The sequence below is a fragment of the Panthera uncia genome, chromosome D1 (genome assembly GCF_023721935.1).
Source record: "Panthera uncia isolate 11264 chromosome D1, Puncia_PCG_1.0, whole genome shotgun sequence".
Lineage (NCBI taxonomy): Eukaryota > Metazoa > Chordata > Mammalia > Carnivora > Felidae > Panthera > Panthera uncia.
In genome coordinates this window covers 86,611,493-86,635,682 of record NC_064808.1, presented here as the reverse complement: position 1 = coordinate 86,635,682, position 24,190 = coordinate 86,611,493, and the positions used below count along the sequence as shown (strand labels likewise).

The following is a 24,190-nucleotide window of genomic DNA, read 5'->3' as shown; positions in this document are numbered from 1 at the left end:
TGGTGAGAAGGGTGATTATGGCAGAGAGAATACAGAAACGCCTTCAGCGAGGGGAAACTAAGTTCAGGACTTGGTACTGGAAGTCAGGGTTGAGGCTGAAGAAGGGCTGGCCTTTACATTCGGCAAATGGCAGAGCACGGATCTCCCCGCGCCCCGAGAACAGAAGCAAGCGTGACCAGCTAGAGACCCCGCCACCTCCCAAGCCCACACAGTCATGCTGGAGGTTCCTGGGTCTTTCCTTTCTCCTCCTAATTAAGCTGCATGACTCCCCACTCCTTCCTCAGTATCCAACTGGAGTCCGGGGCTTAAAATACCCAGGAGCTGAGACTACAGGAGCCAGAACTCTTATACACCTTGAAAGAGGCTGAATATATTTTTTGAATATACACCTTGAATACACTTTTCCTCATTCCAGAAGTCATTAATGGAAAGGGGCAAACTTTCTAACAGTCTGTTGTCTGGAGATGGGAGAGGACTCCCTTGGAAAGCAGCACTTTTCCACATGCTAGTGACATTCAAGCAAAGACTGTGGGAAGCTACCGTAGAAAGAACAGGGTGCCTTTCTGGGTCCTGACTCTGTATAGACCTTGTTGCTACCTTAAAACACAGAAATAATAATTCCTGGCCACCGCTTCATGCAAGGAACTGCACCAGGAGCTACATGGAATATACAGCACGAAAGACACACTCCCGAACTTTAAAGGTGGAGTAAATTTTCTCAGCCTTTGAGTCGTTCTCAAAGGTCAGCTGGCTTCCCTAGTAAAACCCTGAGAGTTCCCTGCTAGAAGAATGAGGATCAAGCCCGCTTTTGAGATCAGCCAGGCACCGCCCTAGAAACACAGGTATGACGATTTGCCTCCATCCACACGAAGGGTGCCCCATGTCAACCTGTCCAGGGTGGAGTCAAGTACAAGAGAATGGTGGCCTACACAACAGAGTAACCGAAGCTTAAAATAAGCTCCACTCAAGCAACATAATTTCTAATTCTTAGAAAACACTACAGTCTTCTAGAAAGGATCTGACAGTTAACACATTAACGCTCCTTGGATATTTCACAGATACCCTCTTCAAAAGCCTCCAAGGTTAGGCAGCACGTGGGCTACGACACGTTCAGACAATGAACTGTTTGATTACCCAGATTCTCCATCAAAGCCTAAGCTCTCAATATCCACCTCCCACACCCCATGCTCTTTCTTCATTCACTCGTAGAAGAAAATCAGTAATAGAGCTAAGTGAGAAAAAAAGCAAGGGTTTCCCAACAGAGAGGCCAGGATCTGGACAGTGTAGGGTGACCAAGGGAACTTTTACCATTTGAACGGCCAGCCGATTGAGAACTCCCCTATAGAACAATCTAGAGTGTAAGCCATTCCATGATGCCTCTGAGGGAGAAGTTTTCCCTACCACTCTTGGAAATGATCCCTTGGGATAGAATGACATTGTTTACTTCCAAAAGTCAATGGCTATTCACAGAATGGGGGGACAGATGGATCGGACGTCTTAGAGGCTTGTTCGTCCCAGCTCCCCCGCAAAAAAGAAAGAGGCTGACTTCAGTCTCTAGGGACATGCACACGGTGCCTTCTACTGAACCCACCCATGGCAATAAGCACACAGAGGCGGCTGAGGTGGGGGCAAGGTGCCTACCTGTGTAGCCCGCCAGGGCGGCAGCAGGAATGACAGGCTTGTCCTTGTTGAGGTCAGCACGGTCACGCACATAGTCCTTGAAGGTGCCCTTGGGCTTGTGGTTGGGCAGGGCGGCTGGATAGTCCTCTGAGTCGAAGCTGTCATAAGAGGGGACGCGCTGCAGGCTGTTGAAAGAGGACTGGCTGCTCCAGGACTGGGTGAGGCGGTCACAACTGTCGTAGCTCTCCACGCTCTCAAAAGAGTCCTGGCCTCCGAGCTTACCTGGGGGAAAAGGAGGTGGGAAGAGGGCAGGGGGAGAGGAATTGGGAAAAGACAACTGTAAAAACCCTCTCAGTGACGACGGATTGCTCATCAGACCCGAAGGAGGGATGGAAGAATGGAGAGGCCAGTGGAAACGGAAGCATATGGGTGTCCGGGGGGGTAGGGCGCCTCACTGGGCCCCATCCGCGAGCCCACCGCCACCGTGTTGTCCTGTGTTACAGCCCCTGGGACAGAGACTCAGCTGCATGTTGCTCTTATCAGTCAGAGGGGCACAGGAGTGTTCAGAACCAGAATTCCAGAGCCAGAAATCCAAGAGCAGAGCATCATACACGGTATTACAGAATTTCTGGCTGACGCAGTAGACTCAACGAAGAGATAAAGAAATCAGAGCAGTGTCAGGCTTAACTCCCTACTCCAAACCAGGCCAATGAGATGATTTCAAAAGGCCCAATTTGGCAAAATACTTTGGTCATAAGAAAAAAAAAATTTCCACTAGACTAAGAGCAGATTCACCTTCCTTGACCTTGGAACTAAAGTGTTATTTTTTAGCATTTTTCCAAATACTATTTTTAAATGAAATACATGCAATGCCTCTATGCCTTCTCAAATACAGGAATAACTTATGAGATGCTTTTTTCCAAGAGATTAAAAAACAAACAAACAAACAAACAAAAAAACACTATCGCTCTTCTATCCATGTTCTTTGTCCTCTCCAAGTACAATTTTGTACTTGGAATTTATACTTCACTGGGGGAGTGTGGCCAATAAAAAACAAAGGAGCTGATTAAAGAGTTAAGGTCCATAGCAATGTCAGAAATCCTTTACTCTAGGAGTTGCTTCAGGCATTCTTAACTGACCACAAGATCATGCAAGTTCATTAATTTCCCAAACCAGGTTATAAACAGCTGCTATGATTGCATAATAGCTCCTAGAGAAATTTCCATTGGCAAAAATGCCATTAAAAAGGAGACTAACCAAAAAAATAAATAATTTGGAGGAAAATAAATGTATCTAAAAGCTAAAAAGCTCACAGGAATATGTTCTATGTTCTCCTTCCAGATAGTTTTCAGACAACCTAAACTAAATCACGGGAGACTAAATGGCCATCTCAATTCAGCACTAGCCAAGAGGCAAAAGGATGTGACAAATGTATATGCAGAAATACTACATCAACTCTCAGTTGTTCAGAGGTGGCTGGTCCACTAGAAAGCTTAAAGCCCAGAGTAAGGTTGGCCTATACAAGCTAACACTGGTGGGTTTCTGGTGTATTCTCCCCTTCATAATAGTGGGGGTTGTGGTTAGCACAGTGTAATTCAAATATTTAATTATGGTATCCAAACTGAAACTAAATATATACTAATTGGGAAGGAAGATATGTTGCTCATAAAATTTAAACAAACAACCAAAAAATCCAAGATAAAAGGTATTCAACTAAATATATACTTTTTTGTAAAGCCACTATTACAGATTTCCTGAGCCCCTTATCCCCTCCAATACTGCTTTTAACAGAAAGGTAGTTATTTACCTACTTAATCTCATTCCTTCCTCAAATCATCCATTCGAAGAAGAGTAATCTCCAGAAGTCAAACCAAAGAGCTCCACGGGTTACTGGCTCTGCCTACCCAGTCCACTGGCACGTTTGCAAGTCTTTATTATTATGACAAATGAAAGAATTGTCTTTTCCAGAAAATTCACATTACAAGACTCAAGAAAACAGCCTACAACACGAATGCAATAGCTTCTTTTGAACAGAACAGGAAATTTTGTGGTGTCTCATAAAAAGGTGTTGGCTAAGACCAGCTCTCCATCTTAATGGTCATTCAATTTCTCTGTGAGACAAACACACCGATAGAAAGCCGAAGAAAGAGAATTTTTCATGAAGAACACCCCACCCGAGTCGCCAATATTTAGGTGGTATTGACACATAAATCTCTCTGAGCCGATTCTACCTCCGTCAGTCACTTTTATATTTGGAGGCCATGGAGAATGGAATTTCCACGAGCAGGAGAGCTGAGTTTCCAAGGAGCCCCAATAAGCAAGGGCACTAAACTAGGCCATAACCACCCTCTGGCAGCCTCTCAAACATGAGCCAAATGTAACTCAGTGGAGAGTTGTGGTTTATGGCAGTAGGCTGCTTTCTTTTAGCTCTATTTCACAATCCTGGAGCTGGGAACCTTCGTTTACGGGTATTTTCTCCAAAAATGGGTTGAATCCAACTGGATTAGGCACTCAGTTATGCTACTGTGCTCATGCAGGGAAGCATGTGCTCTCGAAGACGTCCACTGGCAAGCTTCTCGGAGAAATGGCTTAGAGCAAGTTCCGTCCAAAGCTATCGGACTCCACCAAAGAGACCTCAGAGCACTCTGAACAGTGGATGGGGTAGCCCCACAGCAACCCGCTGCACAGACTAGCACAAAGACAGTACTCAGAGTCCAAATAAGTGGGACACAGAAGCACTTTGTATACTATAATGCTGTACACGAATACCACGATTATTACTACTAATAATCTGCTAACAGTGATGCATTCATTCGAACCAATCACACCATGGCCGTTTCCATCAGCCCCTGGAAGATGTCATGTTTGCGGAACTTCTCAACTGCAAAAAAGCAGCCATGAGCAAAATGGTCTTCCTCCCCAGTTCGTGTGGTCAGTCTGTCGTAAGGGAAGGAGAACAAGGCCAGAGAGAAACACCTAGCGCCCCTTCGTCCGGGTCACTCTCTGGTCCACAGTCACTGACCGTGGGGTCGGAAGGATGCTGGGGCCCAAAACCAAGAACGAGAGAAGGAGGGGGAGAAGGGACAATCACACAAGCGCAAAGCCAGACGCAATTTAAAAACAGCGTGACGGCAGAGCTACCCGAAGTTATGCCACGGCAGAGCCCAGCCCTCACACTCGGCCTCATCGCATATATGTACAGAAAGCCCCATGAGAAAGAGTTCTACTGCTTTGACCTGCCTGGAAAAAAAAAAAAAAAAAAAAAAAAGTGCACACATACACATGTGTGTGTATGTATTTAAATAGACATGCACCCAAAAATAAAAAAAAAAAGAGTCAGAAAGGGGAAGGCAAAACTGGTTCCACCCATCCCCTTCGGTCTGAAACACAAACACCCTGGGGCCCTAAGACGGAAGATTACAGGTTCAGATTTTGCTAGGGACTTTCCCTCTGCAGGGCCTACTGCCTACCCTAAGTGCCTGCTGGGAGGAAGTGTAAGCCTCACACTCAAAGAAGATGACAATGTGTATGGCCCCTGGTGCCTGTAGAATGATTCTTCAAAGTAAAGAGGTCTTTGGGCTCCCCTCTGAGAGGCTCAGAAGAGGCAGCAGAGGGATTCATCACTGAGCAGAAATCACTCCGAGGCCAGCCCAGCCTGTCTTCTGTGGCCGAAGTGCTCAGAGCACCAGCTCGAGGAGCTTTCTCCTGTTCCTCTTCCTGTTTGTAATTTTTCTCCATTTATCCATTGGAAGAAGTCTTTTTTTTTTTTTTCCAACTTTCTAGAAATCAGCTCATTCTTCCTCGACGAACAAATATCTCCTGACAGAAGACTACTTTTCTCAGAAACAAAACAATCTGGACACTTCACAAGGCGGGCTTGTGCCTCTGAGTGTTGATGTCCTGATCTTAAATTCGGGTGTGCTTGACCTTTCTTTGCTTTATAAAGTCAGTCAGCTCTATCTTGAAACATTTACTTCCCTGTCAGTGAATGTTTTATCATTGTCCTAAGAGTCGTGTCAACAAGAGTACCTTCTTTTGGAAGTCTCTGGCCACCTTGTTCCCTGGTCCTCTAGCTAAATATTACACATTTCCACCACACTGCTGATGACCGATTCCAAATAATCCACTGGTTAACCATCTTGTGTCTTCCCAAACCAAAGAAGTCACCGGAGGCTAGAGAGCCCAGGCGAAGTAGAGGTCATTCAGATACCAAGCCAGGGTCTACGGTCTGATGCAGAAATACTCTAGGAGGAACACTAGGGCACATGTGGAGTTCAGGGCTTTCCAGGAGGGTCACCTGAACCATTTTTAACTGGTTGTGTCTTCCTGAAGCAAAATTCTCCCAAAGAAGATAAATCACACCTTTAAAAACCACCACATTCAACCAGTTATTATTTAATAAAATATCTTACCCAAGTAAGAAATGTGACTGGTCACCATGCCAATTCCAGCATGGACACCATGCTCTTTGTCATGATGGTGGACCTGGCTAAAATTCCAGGTTGGAAAGCCCTTAATATCTACCTATTCTTGGGACCTGGAAAACTCACAAAGTTAGGTAATTTCTCGGAAACCCAAGAGCCTCTAGAGAAGAAATCGGACCTACCACGACTGGTCCTCCCCATGCACATGTTGTCTGGGGTTACAACTTCTTGTTTGATGGCGAAGTAGTCCGTCTGCAAAGTGTCTGTCTGCAGAGGGTCCCGGAGAATGACCGAGGGGTAGTCGTTCTCATACTTGAGGGAGAGGAGTTCCTCTGAGCTGATGGGATGGAGAGTCTGGTAGGACTCTGTAATGAAGCTAGGCTCTGAGAACTCCGAGGGAGGAACGCACTGAGCATGCTCGATACCATAACCTGGAAACAAAGAGCGTGTGCCATTGGAGAGAGGGCCAATTTGCACCTAAAATAAGCACATCTTCACCATTTACAATAGCCTCACAAGCTGAAAACAAGCTTACTACCTTAAGAGATTGAAAGGAACATATTTTAAGTCAGGAGGGCCTGGGTGTTTAACCTTGCTCTACTACTGAACAAGATACTTCCTTGACAAGATACTTCCCTTTTCTGGCTTAATTTACACATCTCTAAAATGGGGATGATTGCAATCTTCCTCAGAGCGTTGTGATAAAGATCAAAGGAGAGTGTATGTGTAAACTGCCTACCAACACTTGCCATCTTGGAGTGAATACCACTGTTGTTATTAGAATAAAAATCATAATAAACCGGTAAAATGAAAACAACCTGCTCAAGACTCCCTTCCAAAGCAAGGCCATCAGGTAAGAACAGCCCTACCCTAATTCTCTTCTTCTGGCCACCTCTCCAGTATGGTTAGGTTGTCATATCTGCTAGTAAAAGGGAAAGAGAAAGGGCCACAGCCATATCTCTAACCCAACCCTCTGATGGCCAGCATGGTACACGGGATCAAATAAGGTCAAAGTTCAGGGGTCAAGTTGTAGTCTCTCTGCATGACCTTTATGCTGAAGATATCAGAGGAAGAGATCCTGGCGTGGAGGAGTTTGCAGGTTAATAAAAACATCAACATGTAAATAGGTTGAAGCCTTGTGCCTTGTGGGAATAACAAAATAAACAAAAATAAAACAGGCTACAGTTAAGAAAATATTATTTTCCACAGAATTACCACAAAGGAGCCTGAGATCATCTGGGACAGGAATCCTTTCCTAGGTCCCCATCATAGGAAGAAAAAAAACCACAGGAGACGAGTGAAAGGTGAACTTACTAATGAAGTAATCCGAGGTATAGCGGGATTCTGGATAGGTAGGGTTCACTCCATTAACTTGATATGGTTTCACATCCTCTGTAACAGACAGGGCAAGGAACGAAACAAAGAGGTCAACGGGCAAGTAACGTTTGGCCTAAAAGGACCTTGGACACAAGGACCGCAATGATCTCAGTCCCTCTTCTAAGAAATCTGCATGTTCATTAACTGAGCTGGTGTCTGAGTCTACCCTGACTGGGGCCTTGTCTAGAAATGAGATCACAAAAGTATGGCTAAGTCTATTATTTCAGTAGCTGCAAAATGGTATTTAATATCTTGGAAAGAACACCAGTGAGTAATCTCCAAGGGCTGGGAAGGCATTCCACCCTCATTCTAATGGACGTGTGTACCACATTACCATCGGAGGCTTGGGAAGTTACCAGAATCGGTGCCCAACACTCAGGCTGATGCGTTCCAAAACCTTTCAGAAACATATTACAATCTTTAGGTAGGTTGATTTTAACTTCTTCTAACAGAAGTCTGGTTTTTGTGTTGTGTTTTTTCAATCGCCCCCACATTTCAAGTGTGGGCCCAGAGGAGAACAGGACACCGGTAAGGTGACTCTTTGGTGGATGTGGCAGGGCTTGTACAAAGAGAGAAAACAGTTATCACCAACTGCTGCTGGTGACCTAGTGCTAACTCCCCTTGGAAGGAGAAAGGAATGTAGGAGAATTAACTAAGCACAGACAAGGTCTCCGCTGAACGAAGGTAAATTCAGGATCCTCTCATTACCCTGGAATCCAGTGCCGTGACCTCAGCCATTGTACGGAGGGGTCTGATTCTGTTTCACCGTAAGAATCAGACATAAAGAGGGAGTATTGGTTTGGGTTTTTTCCTCAGATACCTGATAGCTTGTTGGGAGCAGAGACTGCTGGGAAAACAAGTTTATGCCTGCACCAAAAAAACAGTTCCCAGTCGAGATAAAATGATTAAACTCTGCTTTAGCAGCTTATCAGATTGAAACATCCCTGTACCTTTGGCCTTCCACCCCACCCCAAACAGCTATGTTCTGTTGCTCTAGTTTAATTACAGAACAAAAGCCATAGCCTCCATGCAAACACGCTGCTCAGCTCTTCAAGGATCTGAAGGGAGATGGTTCTTTACTGCCTCTCCCAGTAGAAAATGGGTAGGACGAGAGGACTCGTGTTTGCAAACATCTTCAATTATTTCCCCATCTGCCTAAATTCTATTCCATTATGCCTTGGCGGGGAGCAAGTAAGCCACACCTGTCTTAGGGACCCAGAGGCTCCTGCAGGAGTCCATATTATGATACAAAGAAGGCAGGGCAGGAAGTTCAATCAAAGAAGACCTACGTTTAAGGAAATGAGCGATCTGGAGGAAACCACCTAATCTGCCCTCATTTTACAGATGAGGACACCAACGGCACCCGCGCTACTCTTCCCATCTCACGGGGCTGTTTTGAGAATCCAGAGACAACACGTATTTGAAAGCACTCGGGGAACAAGGAGGTGCTGCGCAGTTATTAACGACAGCTGTGATCACAAACGCTCCAGAAACACCTGGCGACTCCATGGAGCTCAAGAGAGGGAAACAGCGTATCAGTAGAATATATTTGGGTTACACGGTCTGGTAGAATCCACCTTTGTGTTTATACGCCAATGGTTACATCAGATCTGTTATGAGCCTGCCCCATCTCTTCCCTCTATAAACAGGTCACTCGTGTCAACACGTAGGAGTGGGTGTTTGTGCAGTCACAGGGACATGTCGGGGTTTCGGGAAGCCTGTGCCCGGCCGTCCTCAGGCCTCAGGCGTGGTAGCCGCAGCGAGATTCATCTAGTTCTTGACTGCGTTTATTTATTTATTTTCCGGCAGAGGCTGAGGAGAAGGAAGATAACACCTCTGAGCCCAGAGGAATCTAATTTGGGGCTCTCCTGAGCATCGCGGAGTGGAAAATCTCCTCAAACAAAGGAAGGTATTATATGGAATAAAAGTTCTAATCCGGAGCTCTGCTCCCCACCCCCAGCGTCTGCGCCACGGGCTGGAGCTGGTGACCACAGGGAAAGGGTGGGCCTGGGTCAGAGAGGCCACCAGGCTTCTAGGCTTACAGTCAGCTGGAGGGCACCGCTGACTGCTGGTAACTGCAATTTATTTTAAGAAGAAATTCAGAAAAATAAGTGCAAAAACACCCAAGTTTGCCGCCTGCTGCTGTTTCTATACTCAGCCAGGACTGTGGTACATGAGTCACTTGGTCCAAAAAGGTTGGAAGAGGCTCGTAGGGGAGGCCATGTCATTACAAGGTTGCAACATGGTATCCTGACATGACCCCGGTGTCTGTTCTGGATGACAAAGGTATACCACACTGCTGTAACCCCAACCCCGTTACTGGGCAGGGAAGCCGGTCTTATTAGTTAGCTCCGAGCATCGAAGCTTTCTTGCAGGATGTGGACAGGTACCACATTGCCATGGATCAAGGGAATGGGTATGAAGACTGCCAGGCAAAAAACAAAAACAAAAAACAAAAAAACAACTATCTGTCTTGGAGCTGGCCGAAGACACTGCTCGAAGAGAACATGAGTTTAAGATAAAGACGGAGATGAGAATTTTGCATCACAAGAGGCGTCCAGAGTGCAATCTTGTGAAATATTACAATCTGGACCCCTAATACATAGGAGAAAGAGAAACTAACATTTATTAAGCACCTGCCACACGCCAGCCTGACATGCCTCCACAGCCCGTATTAAGACCTCGAGGGGACACCCACACATCATGGCATCGATGTCCCACCATTGGGTGTGTCCCCTCACCTACCGCTGCAGCAGCCCCACCCGGCCTCCACACCGTTACCTTTCTGCAGGATTTCGAGATGTTCCCACAGAATGTCCCCGACGAAGTCCGGGGCCAGCTCAAGAAAGCAGTCTTTCCCTAGTGCACAGAGAGCTGCTCCATTCATACAGAACTTCTGGAAGTCCACACCTTTCAGGCTGAACTCATTCACAGCCCACATCACCCAGTCCCGCACATGGGTTTCTGTCCACTGCCGGGGGTCTGAGGAAAGAGAGCAAAGGGAGATCCAGCAGGTCACGTTTTACTTCTTGCCCAAGCCCCAGACAGGACATTAAAGGATCTGAATGTACTGAGGATGTTCTCTCATTTACAGATTTAGGAAGCACCCACCTATAAAGGCACGTTGTGGGGCACCTTTTATAATACTCCCCCCCAACACTCAACATCCCCAGCTTCTCTATCTCACCAGTCAGGAGATCACTATCATCGACCAAAAAGTAATACATGAGTATTCTCCACCCTTCATTAAAAAATTCACGAAGCTCCTCTCTCACTGCCTTATTTTCATTAAGTTTTTTTTTTTTTTTTTTTAAGTCCAGGACAAAGAAACAAAATGGCTTCTTTAATAGCAATAATGACAGTCAAGTCTGTTCTAGAGATTGCACTCACCTGCCCCTGCTCTTCACCGTTATAATGGACTTGAGGCGTTATTATTAATCATTTTTACCTTGGCTAATTACAACTGGTAATAATCATAGCAACTAGTAACAGTAAGTCAAACGGTACTTGCTAATAACAATATTATCAGATGCCTGTGTTCATCACACCAGACATCCTGCAAGGATGGAACAGCATCAGAGAACAGACAATACATACTCTTCCTACATGGCCTGAGGTGGAACGTGAGTACATCAGCGTGGCCCTCATGGAGTTCAGAGGGCGGCAGGCTGTGGTGCTCACCCCAGACCTGCTGTCAAGGTCACCCCCTTCAATCTAGCAGATGACTTTATGAGATGCTGGCAAGCCAGTGGTCAGAATTCCCTTTGTGAATATTCTGCTTTATGTTCTTGATAAGATGTTGGACATTGTTGTCAGCTGAGGTTTGTGGGAAAGTAGGACATACACGAGAGAAGGTTTGGAGACGCATTCACAGAATCTAACATGGGGGTCTGACTGGGCTGGAAGCAATAGACAGTGTTACTCTTACTCAACAGAAAAGTATTCTTTCTGCTCTCAATTGTTCAGGAAATGTTGCTTGCTGAAGGCTTAAGTGTTCTCCAGTCATTTGTCCTTTCTGACAACTCCAGTCCCCTTACATTCCTAAATAAACCCTTTCAGATGAGAACACCCAAGTATAAACACATTTCACCAAAGTACATGGAAAAGAAAAGAGCGATCAGTTAAATTCCAAGGAATGTAGCTCGCGGAGTTCATCCAATGATGGCCCAGAATGACTTGAAGACTGTGTTTTCCAAGCTTGTCTGTGCTTTGGAATTGCCTGAGAGGCTTCAAAAATACTGATGCCACCAGGAATTGCATGTTAGTGGGTCTGAGACATGGCCCCCAGCTGGGGATTCTTTGAAGATCCTGAATCTCATGTGCAAATAAGTTTGGGAACCACTGTCCTAAAACCAAGATGGCAGTTGTCAAACCCGGCAGATGGGAAAACATTAGCATGGAGGCACTGACCAAAGTATGATTAGCAATCATGTCTATCTCACTCTATAGGTGAGAAAACTGACCTCACCTAAAGGCCTGATCCCATCTCTTTTTCTATCAACAACATACCTTTGGGAATTCCCAGTCGTTGCTGTTCTTTAGAGAAACCACTGAAAGTAGCTTTCAACGCTTGAGACATCATTTCTTTGCTGCTTGGAGTTAACAGTGGGACATCAGCACATTCCATATCTGTAAGAAAAAAAAATATCCTATGAATAATAAAAACAACACGGGCGATGGATGTTAGCTAGACTTACTATGGTGATCATTAAGCAATATATGCAAATATCAAATCATTATATTGTACGCATGAAACTAATACATGCCAATTATATCTCAATTTTAAAAAAACTAGTAGGTAGTTAACCACCTGTAAGATATAATAGGACATGAATGGTCTGAAGAAAGCAAGTTGAGAAATAACTATACTAACATCCTCACCAGGGCAGGTGAAATTTGGGGGGCTTTCCACAGTGTGCTAGGCCCCTCAAAAAAAAAAAAAAAAAAAAAAAAAAAAAAAATAAGCTTATTCTTTCTGTGTAGCTTTATTAATTCATCCAGAGTCCCTACTCACACTTCACATTCACTGAGAGTGTTATTGTGACTACATACTTCCAGTTACCTATGAAGAGGAAACAACATTCATTCATTCGACAAAACTGAGCACTTGTCATGTGTAAGGAATCAAGAGAAAACAGAAATGATCCCTACCTTCCTGGAGCTGGGTTATCAGATTCTGGCAGGGGATTCAGTATTATAAAACCATTTGCCCAATTAAACATTCGAAAATGTCAATAAGGGCTTCAAAGGAGAAGCAGAAGATGAGATGTTAACGTGAAACAAAAATTCCAGCAAGGCTGGAGGAACCTGAAAGGGTCTCCCTTAGGAGAAGAGACGTGCATGACCAGAGATCTAAACCATGCATACTAGTTTAAAAAAGGAAAGTACTCTAGACCAGTAGTTCTCCAAGGGTGGTCCCCAGGCCAGCTGCATCATCATCACGTGGAAATTGTTACACATGCAAATATCAGCCCCACTCCAGACCTCCTGAATCAGAACCTCTGGGGGAGAGGGGGAAGCCCAGAAATCTGTGCTTTTAACACACAATCCAGGGGATCCTGATGACCATGGTCCTAGACAAGGGGGAGAAGCACAAATAAAGGCTGTGAAATGGGGGAAACTTTGCCTGTTTTAGTATCAAAAAAATGAATGCAGTGGGAGCAGAGAACCCCCAAGGACAGTTGTTTGAGAGAGGAAATAGACAAGCGCAGAATCTGTTAAGGGGTCTTGATGGATGTGAAGTGGCCCCACACTATAGTTCTGATTTGCATTTCCCTAATGATTAATGATGTCTAGCATCTTTCCATGTGCTTACTGGCCAACTTTGTATCTTCTTTGGAGAAAGGTCTATTCAAAGACTGTGCTCATTTTTAACAGAGTTGCTGAGTTTTTTTGTTGTTGTTGTTGAGTTTTAGGAGTTCTCTACATACCCGAAAGAGTCAAGACAGGGTCTTAAAGAGAGATTCGTATCCTTCTGTTCACAGCAGCATTATTCACAATAGCTAAAATGTGGAGGCAAACCCAAGTGGCCATCAAGAGATGAATGGATACACAAAATTTAGTGTATACACGCAATGTGGTCTTATTCCGCGGGACGAACCCGCACATTACGCTAAGTGAGATAAGCCAATCACAGAAAGACAAATTATATGAGGTACTCAGAATAATCAAATTCACAGAGACAGGAAGCAGAAAGGTAGCTGCCAGAGCCTGGAAGGAGAAAGGGATCAGGGGAGTTTGATGGGGACAGAGTTTCAGTTTCACAAGATGGAAAGAGTTCCGGAGGTGGATGGTGGCAATGGCTGTACAACATTGTGAATGTCTGTAACACCACTGACCTGTACACTGAAAAATGGTCAAGATGGTGAATTTTACGTTAGGTGTATTTTACCACAATAAAAAAAAAAAAAAGGAGAAAAAAAAAAAGAGACAGAGAGAGATCACCTTAGCTATTCTGTAAAGAATGGTTGAGGCAGTGACTATGAATAGAGGTGGGAAAATTTGGTAAAAAGTTATTGCATTAGTTGCAGTGAAAGATTATGGTGGCTTTGAGTAGGGAGACGGTGTTACAGATAAAGTAGGTGGACAAAGTTGAAGTGCATATGGGAGGTACTATCTATAAAACCTGATTTCTGTAGGTGGTGAGGAAGAGTAAGGTATCAAAATCTGTACATTTGCAAACATGTCGTCTTTGGCTACATCCATCTGCATTTTTATCTCTATGTCCAATCCCTCTAGTACTTGGAGAACAGGTTCAAAGCAAAGATCCACAAATACGGCTCAAGGTAAAAATTCTCTGCATTCAACACAGGCACAAGTTCCTATATAAAAGCCAACCAGCAAAGAAATGACCTGAGAATTCCTACCAGCCATCCCGTCCGTGATCTTTAGGCAGTGATTACACTTTATTGCAGTAATTTCCAGAAGCCCTCTTCCTCACCCTGAATCTGGAGTGTATCATATGACTTATTCAATGGCTGAGTTCCAGGCACGGCTACTGTAGAAGTTCCTCGACTAGCCATCTCTAAACCCTGGCCACTTAAAAAACTTCCCTGGACACACAGAATGTGTTATTGGCTGAATAAAATGGAAACACAGAAGGGAAAAGATGACAAAAGATGACCTCTGCAAAAAGGAGCAAACATATTGCCTCTGAATATCAAAATGAATGGAAACTACATTATAAGAAAGGAGAGCCAGCACTTGCCCTCTGGTTTGCTTTGGGGTTTGCTGTCAGGAAACAGCTTGGGGTCCAGCTTTGCCCTGAAAGGACAGAAGGGTTCACTGCAGCGCTCCCCAGGCCCTGCCACGGAGGGTGAATCTGAAGGTCTAAGGAGTGGAGAGTCTGGGCTGCCCTGGGACAATGCCCCCAAACATCTAGTAATCTAGTGGAAAAACCAACATGCCTCCAGGAAGGTTGACAAAATGATGGAAAATCCCAGATTGTTAAGAGGGAAAAATGGGGGGGGGGGGGGGGGGGGAGCGGATCAAATGTTGATTACATAACATCCAGCCCTTCAAACAATGGAGTAATCACATGAGTCACCAAGAGAGACATCAATGCCGCCCCTTTGTGCCTACTCCACACACCCAAGAACAGCTAAGTGCGAGGTCCAGAAGTGTCTCCACTTAGAGTCGAAGTCAGCTTTACCTCAGAGAAAGTAACTTTTTCTTTAACCCCAGAGCATTATTTTTGAAAGGGACGACCAAATGTAGCATCCTTACCTCCCAGCACGCAGAACATGCGAGTCAATCAACAAATGGTCAGTGAATTCAGTGTTATCCCAGTTTGAACCAACTTTCCTTCCCTTCACGCCTGTCCAGCACAAACCCACGAAGTCGAACGGTGTGTATTTTGTTTTGTGTGTTTGTTCCCTCCACTGATTTATGATTCGATGAAAAGACTTTACTGATGGCGGATATTGGCCGGGACAACCCATGTGGAAAATACAGGCCAGGCCAAACGGACAAAGTGGTTCTGCTGCAAGCTGGAAGTGAAGGAGGAGATTGGCTAGGAGGCCCCAGGCATTTTCTAAACAGAAGATGCCAAGGTGATGTGAAGGCCAAGGATGACAGCAGAAAGCCTGACAAAGAGGTTTCCTGGAGTCTGCTTCCTATAACTCCACACACTCTGGAAGTATGGCCTGGACAGGACTGCTGGGCTGACAACTCTCCATGCACGCTCCTGCTTCCTGTTAGGGAACGAGCCTTTTCAGGCTCTCGCTTGCTCTCTCCAAGAGAAGCAGCTGGAATTACTTTCACCTGTCCACCTCAATGCCATCTCCAAAAGCCTGGTCCACACGCTGTCAGCTGCAGCTGTACAGCACCCATCGGCTTTGTCCCTGGCCCAGGACACAAAGTGCTGGATCCTTTGGAAAAGTGCTCACAGCCCAGCTGGCTGGCAAAGGCCAACCCCACAAACTTGGGACACCTGCACTTGCACTCGATGAGCTCAGCAGAAGGCATGTCATTGCTCCTGGACCCAAAGGATTCAGACAGAAAAATCAGAGCTATTCTCCCTTGTTAAAATGGGTGGAATGCTGGTTTCAAAAAATTCAAACCTCCTCTGCAAGCGAGTGAACAATCAGCCAGGCCCGTCTTTATTAGCAGGACGGGCGCTGTGTTTAAAAGACGATGAACATTCCAAAGCAGACATTGATCTCAAATCTTAAACTCTTTTTGTATAAAATACGAACGCAAAATCTCCCCCCCCCCATTGCTAATCTGTGGCTGCAGCAGTTCTATTAATTACACTAATCAACAATAATAATGACATCATTACACGGGTGGAGAATCCAACCTGCTGTAGCCCAAGCAGGCATCCCTGTCATTCCTGCCACATTTGGTCTCATTACCCATTATAACATTTTTGCACTAGGTACCAAATATTTCTAATTTTAGGAATGGCATCTAGAAATTAATCAATGCCCCCCCCCGAGAAATTAACTAATTCTATTTCATGGACAGGTACTAAAATGGCCTTCATGTTAATATTTCTATTGGCAGTATCTTGAATTTAAATAACACGTTTGTCTCCAAAGGCGGAGAACCTGACCTGAAGATATATTATGCCAATACAGTGAAGAGTAAACAGGATGCATTAGAAATTGAAAACACTATGAGCGTATCAGGTTTCTAACCCAGTGATTATCCTTCAGGATAATCCTTCAGGGTTAATATTTCTAAGAATCACCGCGAGTTTTGGAGAAAAGAGTTGTACAGAAGCTAGGGAATAAGGAATAGTCCCAAACTCCATCTTACCAAGATTGTACAGTATCGAGGCGGAAATGAGCACGTAGCACTACTTGAATCAGTAAGGGCATAACGAACCAGGGGCCTTCTGAACTTATGGAAACATCTGCTCATTTTTCACTGCGGCCTGACCCGTGAACAACAGCTTATACACACCCCATGGATGGTTTAAGTCAAACGCAGAACAAGGGGTTTCGATTCACTCATATGCAACTCAAAGTTTAGGGCTGTTCGATGTCCAAGAACCCATGCAAGACGTTTTCATGTGACTTTTCATACCATCCCTTTAAGTCGTTTGAAACCAAATGGCTCATATCAACCATGTTACATAGAATCTAAGCCTGAAGTGATGTGTGTTCTGGGAAAAGTCAGGCCATGGCCTTACTGGCCTGAGATGTTTCTCCCCTCACCGTTCTCAAACTACAGAAGAAAAGGGGAGCATCGGGAAAGGAAGGGTTAGGTGATGAAAGACAAAGCCAAGCGCTAGAAACGCCAGGTGCGTTATTCCAGTCTCGCACAGTCTCGCACAACCATCGGACTGGCCAAACCCCAGCAGGTTACCATGATAATGAGCTGTGTGTGGCGAGTGCTGTCCCAAGGAAGAGCAGCCTGAAAGAAACACCAAGAATGAATAACATGCCTTACAGCCAAAAGCTGCTTTTTGGTCCACAAAGATCTTCCATGAACACTATTTCACAGTATCACCCGGGAAACTTCTGAGGCTCCTGGGAAGATATTACAGGATACCCATTTTACAGATGAGGAAACAGAGCTCCAAGGGAGCAAGAGACTGGCGTGAAATCACACAGCGAGCCTTTTTTTTTTTATGTTTATGTTTATTTTTGAGAGAGAGACAGAATGGAGCAGGGGAGGGGCAGAGAGAGAGGGAGACCCAGCATCCGAAGCAGGCTCCAGGCTCTGAGCTGTCAGCACAGAGTCCAACGTGGGGCTCAAACCCATGAACCGTGAGATCATGACCTGAGCTGAAGTTGGATGCTTAACCCACTGAGCCACCCAGGTGCCCCACAGAGCCAGTCTTTGAACTCTTCAATCCAAGCTCTTTCTACTCTACTCCACTGCTGCCGCAAACAGGAACAGATCAGAGATCCAAGAAAACTAAAAGTCTGACAGCTCAGAGAGAGAAAATGGGACTTGTATTTCTTTCTTTCTGTCTTTCTTTCCTTCTTTTTTTTTTTTTTTTTTTTTTGGAATTTTATTACCTAGTTTGAAAATTAGACACATTTGAGGAAATAATTATAAACTTAAAGTTTACTTCTTAGTTTGACAATTAGATACATTCGAGGAAATAATTACAGACCTAAGAACTAGCCCCATAAAGACATAATTAAAAGCCATTTACAGAATCAACTGTAGTCTTGTCCTTGTTCGCGGGGCTACGGGTAGGGACGCTTCCTTCCTTCCATACAAAGTACCCAAGTTAAATGACAACCTGGCTTCCTTCCCTGTCTGTGTTCACCCCTGAGTCACCCTGATGTGTGATCGTGCACATCATATAAGGTGCATTAGTTACATAAGGTCTTAGTGAAATATATTTCTCAAAGTGAAGGAAATCAGGAAGAAATCTTCCAGTTCATAGGAGGAGGAAATAAGAACGACAGTCCCAAATGGAAAGAGAACCCCAAAGACAAGGGGGAAAGATGGCGTGGGGGGTGTGCAGGGGGCTTGACCCAGCCTGTTGCTCAAAATCCCTGGGTTCTTATCCCAGTTTTGCCACTAACATAATCACCCTGGATAAGTCACTTAATCGGTGCATTGCTACAAAGAGGTCTGTTGATAGGTCTAACATCCCTCAGAGCATTTTGAATTTTCCTTATGGCACTTTTCAAACATACACCAAAGTAGAGAGAATAGTACAATGAAATCCCATTCAAAAGCTACCAAAACACTACCCGTTCTATTTCGCCTCCTTCCTCACACACTGAAGACATGTAAAGCTCATCCCAGGCCACACATCCTCTCACCCACAGATATTTTATTGTCACGAAGACATTCTCTAGGTAAAGGAGGACCATAATGTGAAAGCTTACGTGAGACAAACTCCTGGAAAAAGATGATAAAGATTACTTTCCACGGTGCTTACATTTTATTTACTGGCCCATCTGAACCACAGAACTTGTTTTCAAGCAGCACTACCATGATCTGGAACGTGAGGAAGTTGGATCAGAGAGAGAGGAACTCAAATCGGGATGGTAAGCCAGTGCCTTTGACTCCCGTGTCCTACCAGAAGAGACTGCAGGGATCATTGTTCCTGATGGTTAATGTCCGCATGAACTTCTAACTGTGACTTTGGAGTGTGCAAGAAAAGGCTGGAGCTCCTGGGAAGCATCCAAAGGGGAGTGCCAAGCCGCCTAGAAAGTCCCAGTGTGGGACGGAAGGCATCTTTGCTCTTTTAGATCAATAGAAATAGAAAAAACTGGCTGTGGCCAGCAACTGATAACTGACTCCAGAGCGGCTTGTTCCTGGAAAGTTGTCACTGGTCTCTCAGAGGACTTCCCCCAGTGAAGATACTGGGATCTCTGAAAAATGTGAAAGGGAATCTCAAAACCCATTCCACGGCCCTCTCTCTCATTTGCGGAAGGGTGGATTGGAACTGGGCATGAAGAGACCTGGAAGGATCCTCTTTCTCCCACACTCCTGAGTCTAAAGCCTGTAGCAGGCCCTAGATCCTATACTCCACAAAGCTTCCGGCTGTGGTTAGTGCAATGAAGGGAAATCGATGTCCCTCCTCAGCCCCTCGGCTCTGTTATCATAAACCTAATGATGTGACGGCAGTGAGGGGCAAGCAGGACTCTGCTCCAGCAAGCACATATGGCGTGGTGCCCTCGTGGAGCCATCCATCCCTACCAAACGGTCCATCACTGCCCCCAAGTAATGGGACACCATGAGCTCTGAAACAGACTTCTCACAGCTTCCGCCCTTCTCTTTACATATCCAATCTCCTAAGAGTCACCGGCCAATAAAAAACCATTCCAAAGTTCCAAAGGCGGGGGTGGGGGGGGGGGGGAGAAGTTGTACAGAAAATCCCCAATCCGCCCTCCAATGACGTGAGTGACCAAAATTGCAAGCCAGTCTCCAGTGACAGCATCTCGGCTGCACTGCCAAGGTACACCGCCACTGGGGAGTGCACACCTCTCGGGTACGACATGCCAGTGCAGAGGTAGGAGCCCCTTCTCAGGGGGAAGCCGCCTTGGGACAAAAGAGACGGTCCTCGGCGAGGCACAGCACGCTCCCAAGTGCACTGGGACAGCGGCCTCGGGTCCTGCAGCCGGGCCTGGGAAAAGAAGCCTGCAGAGAGGACTCCTGAACATCGAACATCTGTAGGAAGTGACTTCAGTCCGCTCCCTTCTTCCCTTCGTCCACCCTTGCCCCATCCCCCAAAAGGAGTTTTAACACATTATTACCGCCGAAGTCCTGAGGATTTGGTGACTCACCAGGCTCACACATGGTTCCAATGAGCCCTTGACCATTACATGGTAGGGGAGCAGGAAAAACAAATGAAAGCAGTTGTAATTCGGCAGCGCCGGAGTTCAGACCTGCCAGACAAAAGGGATTGCAGGCATGTTCCCAAATCCGTTCAGGCACCTGACATGCAAAGCTATTTTTAATCACTGGATTTATTTCTTTCCTACCCCCTCCACCATCCTCCACCTCAGCAAATGTTTCGAAGTCAGAGCAAAACCCAAATTAATTCCAGGTGTTCAGGGAAACCCAGAGAGGCTCTTCCGTTCCAGAATCTGAGCCAGAAAACAGAACTGCCCCCTGGGCCCTACAGCTAAATTTTCTTGCTCTTTCCTTAGAACAGTTCAACTCTCCTACCCTCAACGTTGGGCAAATGGCCTGAAAAAGGAAATATCAGAACAAGTGGAAGGACTCCTAAATCACATGTTGTTTGTTTGTTTGTTTGTTTGTTTCTAGCAGCCCTGGCCAAGTGAAAGTGCCAGAGACAGGGTCTCCAAGACCACTGAGACAGAGCATTCTTTCGTTACCCAGGATTCTCTCCCCTCCTTGCAGTGAGGATGAGATTAAATTAAATTAAGCGTGTGTGAAAATGCCAGAGCCTACTACATAGTAGGTGCTCAGTAAATTATTGGTGACCTGAACTAAAAAGTGTCTTGTAAAATACCAAGACTAAAAACAAAAACAAACAAACAAATAAAAAATGTACACAATTTTATTTCCTGATGTTCGAGAGACAGCAAGGAGAAGGCCTCTGGCCATTTCCCCAGGTACAAGGAAGCAACTGAGAAAATGAAAAACTTAATGCAAAAAAATCTGATTCTGAGAGGTCACTGGAAATTGACATCTCCTGAATCTGGCTCTTTGTTTTACCAGACTAAGCGGGAAATCTGCAAACGAGAGAATCTTTCTTGCAGCAACAGCCTCTCAAATGTGTCCTGCCAGGAGAAGACCTCACAGCTACAGGATCCAATGCACCGAAGATGCCTTTTGGTGTTCAGCACTTCCTAAGAGTGCCACTTTAGAGCCAATGTGCCACAACACAAAATGGTAATTCTGTGCTCAAAACTCTCTTCTGTAGGTTTGCAGCTTGCCCAAACCCAAGCTGCACTTGACCCCAATCACGTGCCCTGAAATGGACTGACTCTCTCGCGGTTTAACTACTGAGATTAGGATGCCTGCATAAAAGGTCCGGCTCGATAGAGTATTTTCAAGAAAAACTAAAAGTTCTTAAATGATCATGTAAAGCCATTTACAGAGTGCGTCACGTGTTTCATATCATTTCCTGTGGGCAGGATCACACTTGATTCCCACCATATCACACATTTTACAAGTCCTGAACATCCCCAAACTGTGCAACTTCTTTGTCATGAACACCACGGAGGAAAACACACAGCCGTGTTTCCACATTATTCAGGACGAAAGCATGAACCGGCCCCTTTCTACCCCAAGGCTTTGCAGACAGTTACAGGAGATCCTACTGGCTCTTCTCCCGTCTCATACTTCTGTGAGGGCAAACTTCTGTCCTGCCTTCAACTGAAATCCCCATGACAGGACCATTGGCTCTTGGTACCCATGTGGCACAAGATAACCCCACCCAAGACGACCCAGGGAAATATGTGACATCTTACATCTTGCTTCCACCACTCCTAGTTTATGTATCAGTCTTCGATGCCTCACAGCCTGAGATCCCGGAGATGCTGGTTAACTGGGCTGACCAATTTATTTTCACTTCAATTGCCCCCCCCCCCCCCCCCCCCCCCCCCAGTGCACCGCCTCTTAATTTCCAGCACGGTTATCGGAACAGAATTTCCCCTGTTGCAGAACGTTTGCCCCCATACTCCAGTATGACCCTGCAAACAACGAAGTGTGCACTCTCATCTCCACCACCCTGAGTGACTTAGCTGAGACAGTCAAGCCGGTCTCGTGGTCTAACCAGCACTCGCACCCAGATCCTCGGACACTAAAGCCAGGTGTTTTTTCTACCCAGACCTATTAGCAGAGGTTAAAGCCGGGCAGGGAGAAATGCTGAGCACAAGGACATGTCTTTCTATTTCCCCCATCCTTTTTATTAGAGAGAAAATTCTTCCTGGAGAAGGAAAGCACCTCAATCCCTGAGACCCTCTGCAGAGAGCAGTCATGTCACCAGAGCTCTTAGGGGCTCCAACGCAAGACCTACCCAGAATCCCCTGGCTCGGGGCCCACTTGACACTTGGGTCTGGGGGCAAGACAGGCATGGCGGGGGCTCATGAGGATCACCAGGCAGGCCAGGCTGATCAAGGTGGAGGATGAGGAGTTTTCTCCACGGGCAAAGGAAAAATCTGGGCAAACAAATGGAGTAGAGCCCGTTTATTTAGGCTGGAAGAGGTAAAGTTTTTCTGCACTTTTGAACTGTTTTCTCAAGGCCTGCCTCTCCCTCCCACGCAGGAAACAAACACAGAGACAGGCCTCTTGCAGCGAGGGCTCCAGTGGCTGAAGGCTAGCCCGGCAAAGGCTAGAAGGAAGAGGGGCAAGGGGTGGGGGGCAGGGTGCACAGGGGGGGCAGACAGAGAGGAGCTGGGAGAGGAGGAGGAGGGGGAGAGCTGGCACGGAAGACAGAAGGCAGGAGGGCAGAGACGGAAAAGAGAGGCAACGAGAGGAGAACGCAGAGGAAGCAAATACTGGGAAATCTTAAACCCGAATAAAGGCCAGAGAGCAGAGGAGAAGTGGGCTGGGAAGATCCAGCAACTTCCAATTAATGATGTTCAGAAAGCAGCATTTTTCCATCAATTTTGAAAGGAAATTCTCCCTCGACTTTCTTATTTATTTATACATTATATAAATACATTTTTTAAACCAAAAAAGGACCGTTTTTTTCCAATGGGAAAAAGCCTTGTCTGAGATGAAAGCCGGTCTTCAAAAACCCCTCAGAGGAAGCTGAAACCCCACATGTCTTGGTGCTACAGAAAGAAAAACAAAGTGGACATTCTTCCTGTGTTCTAAGGCTTTTTTATGCAGATGTGTTTTTCTTTTAATAAATAAATCTGGACACAGAAGGAAAACGCGTACGCACACACATTCACACAGTGCAACTGTCTGCCTTCAACCCAGGGAAACCGCAGTGAAAAATAAGAATACGTAAGCCCGTTTGCCGAGTGCAGGGACAAAGCTTCTCAACATGCCAACCACAGCCAGTAAAGCTATATGCTCTACCTACGTAGCCTTCCCAGGCTCCCCAGGTGGACAAGGGACTGTGTGGTAAGGAGCAATGACAATCAGAGGTAGGGCTGGACCGGAGACCCAATCACCAGGCTTCCCAGAAGGGCCCACGGTGGTCTTTTAGGACAACACCTGACTTCCTAAGACATTCAGTCGCTTGGTCCTTTGTGAGGACCACTCAGGTTCCCTCCCGGACCACAATAATGATTTCTTAGTGATCACACACACTGAGCTCAAATCTGCCTTCTAATGAGTTCTGGCCTTTGCCCCTCGTGCTGGAGGCTGAAGCCACGCATACAGGTTTAAACTTTCTTCAGCTATCGGCTTACCAACGGCTTTAACATCCCGCGGTCACCGCCTCTTTCCAGGCTTTCAAATTCCTTGGTGGGTCCTTCAACCATTCACGACAGTATGGTTCTTGCCCATCTGCCCCCGCTACCCAGAAGCATTCCTGTGGGCCGGTGTTCCTACAGAGCATCCTGAGCCAGGCCAACATCATACTTCTCAAGAGAAAAGGACACAATCACCCTACACGGTCCACCTCTGTGGGCCCAGCCGGCCACGGGGTTTTCCAACAGCCACACGACAGAGGCCACTCAGAGTGCACTCCCAGGCCTACTCTTCCACAGGGACTGAAGTTCAGCCAGTTCTGCACCCGTTGACTGAATCTTATTAACCTCAGTGTCAGGCTTCACATTTATCCTTATGGAACTTGACCTCGTTTGTTTGGATCCGTGTTTCCACGTGCGGAGATCATTTTTATATCACGAATCTGTCCCCATTCTATGAGCTCTGTGCCATGTGCAATTCAGTAAGTATGCTTTATGTGTCCTTCTCCAATC

General features: G+C 45.8%; 1 protein-coding gene across 3 annotated transcripts in view; it reads right to left on the bottom strand.

Moving 5' to 3' along the window:
- Positions 1 to 24,190, bottom strand: part of ETS1 (ETS proto-oncogene 1, transcription factor) — a 67,942-nt gene that overhangs the window by 21,086 nt on the left and 22,666 nt on the right. Inside the window, exons 1-6 of one of the 3 annotated variants that reach the window (XM_049654547.1) lie at positions 20,126 to 21,874; positions 11,931 to 12,050; positions 10,203 to 10,403; positions 7,359 to 7,436; positions 6,227 to 6,475; positions 1,642 to 1,902 (exon numbers count right to left, since the gene is read on the bottom strand). In XM_049654547.1, coding sequence (XP_049510504.1) covers positions 1,642 to 1,902; positions 6,227 to 6,475; positions 7,359 to 7,436; positions 10,203 to 10,403; positions 11,931 to 12,050; positions 20,126 to 20,138 — 922 coding nt within the window. In that variant the 5' untranslated portion in view covers positions 20,139 to 21,874. Of the gene's footprint in view, positions 1 to 1,641; positions 1,903 to 6,226; positions 6,476 to 7,358; positions 7,437 to 10,202; positions 10,404 to 11,930; positions 12,051 to 20,125; positions 21,875 to 24,190 lie in introns of those variants that run through there. The other 2 variants (XM_049654537.1, XM_049654558.1) reach the window with 2 other exon arrangements.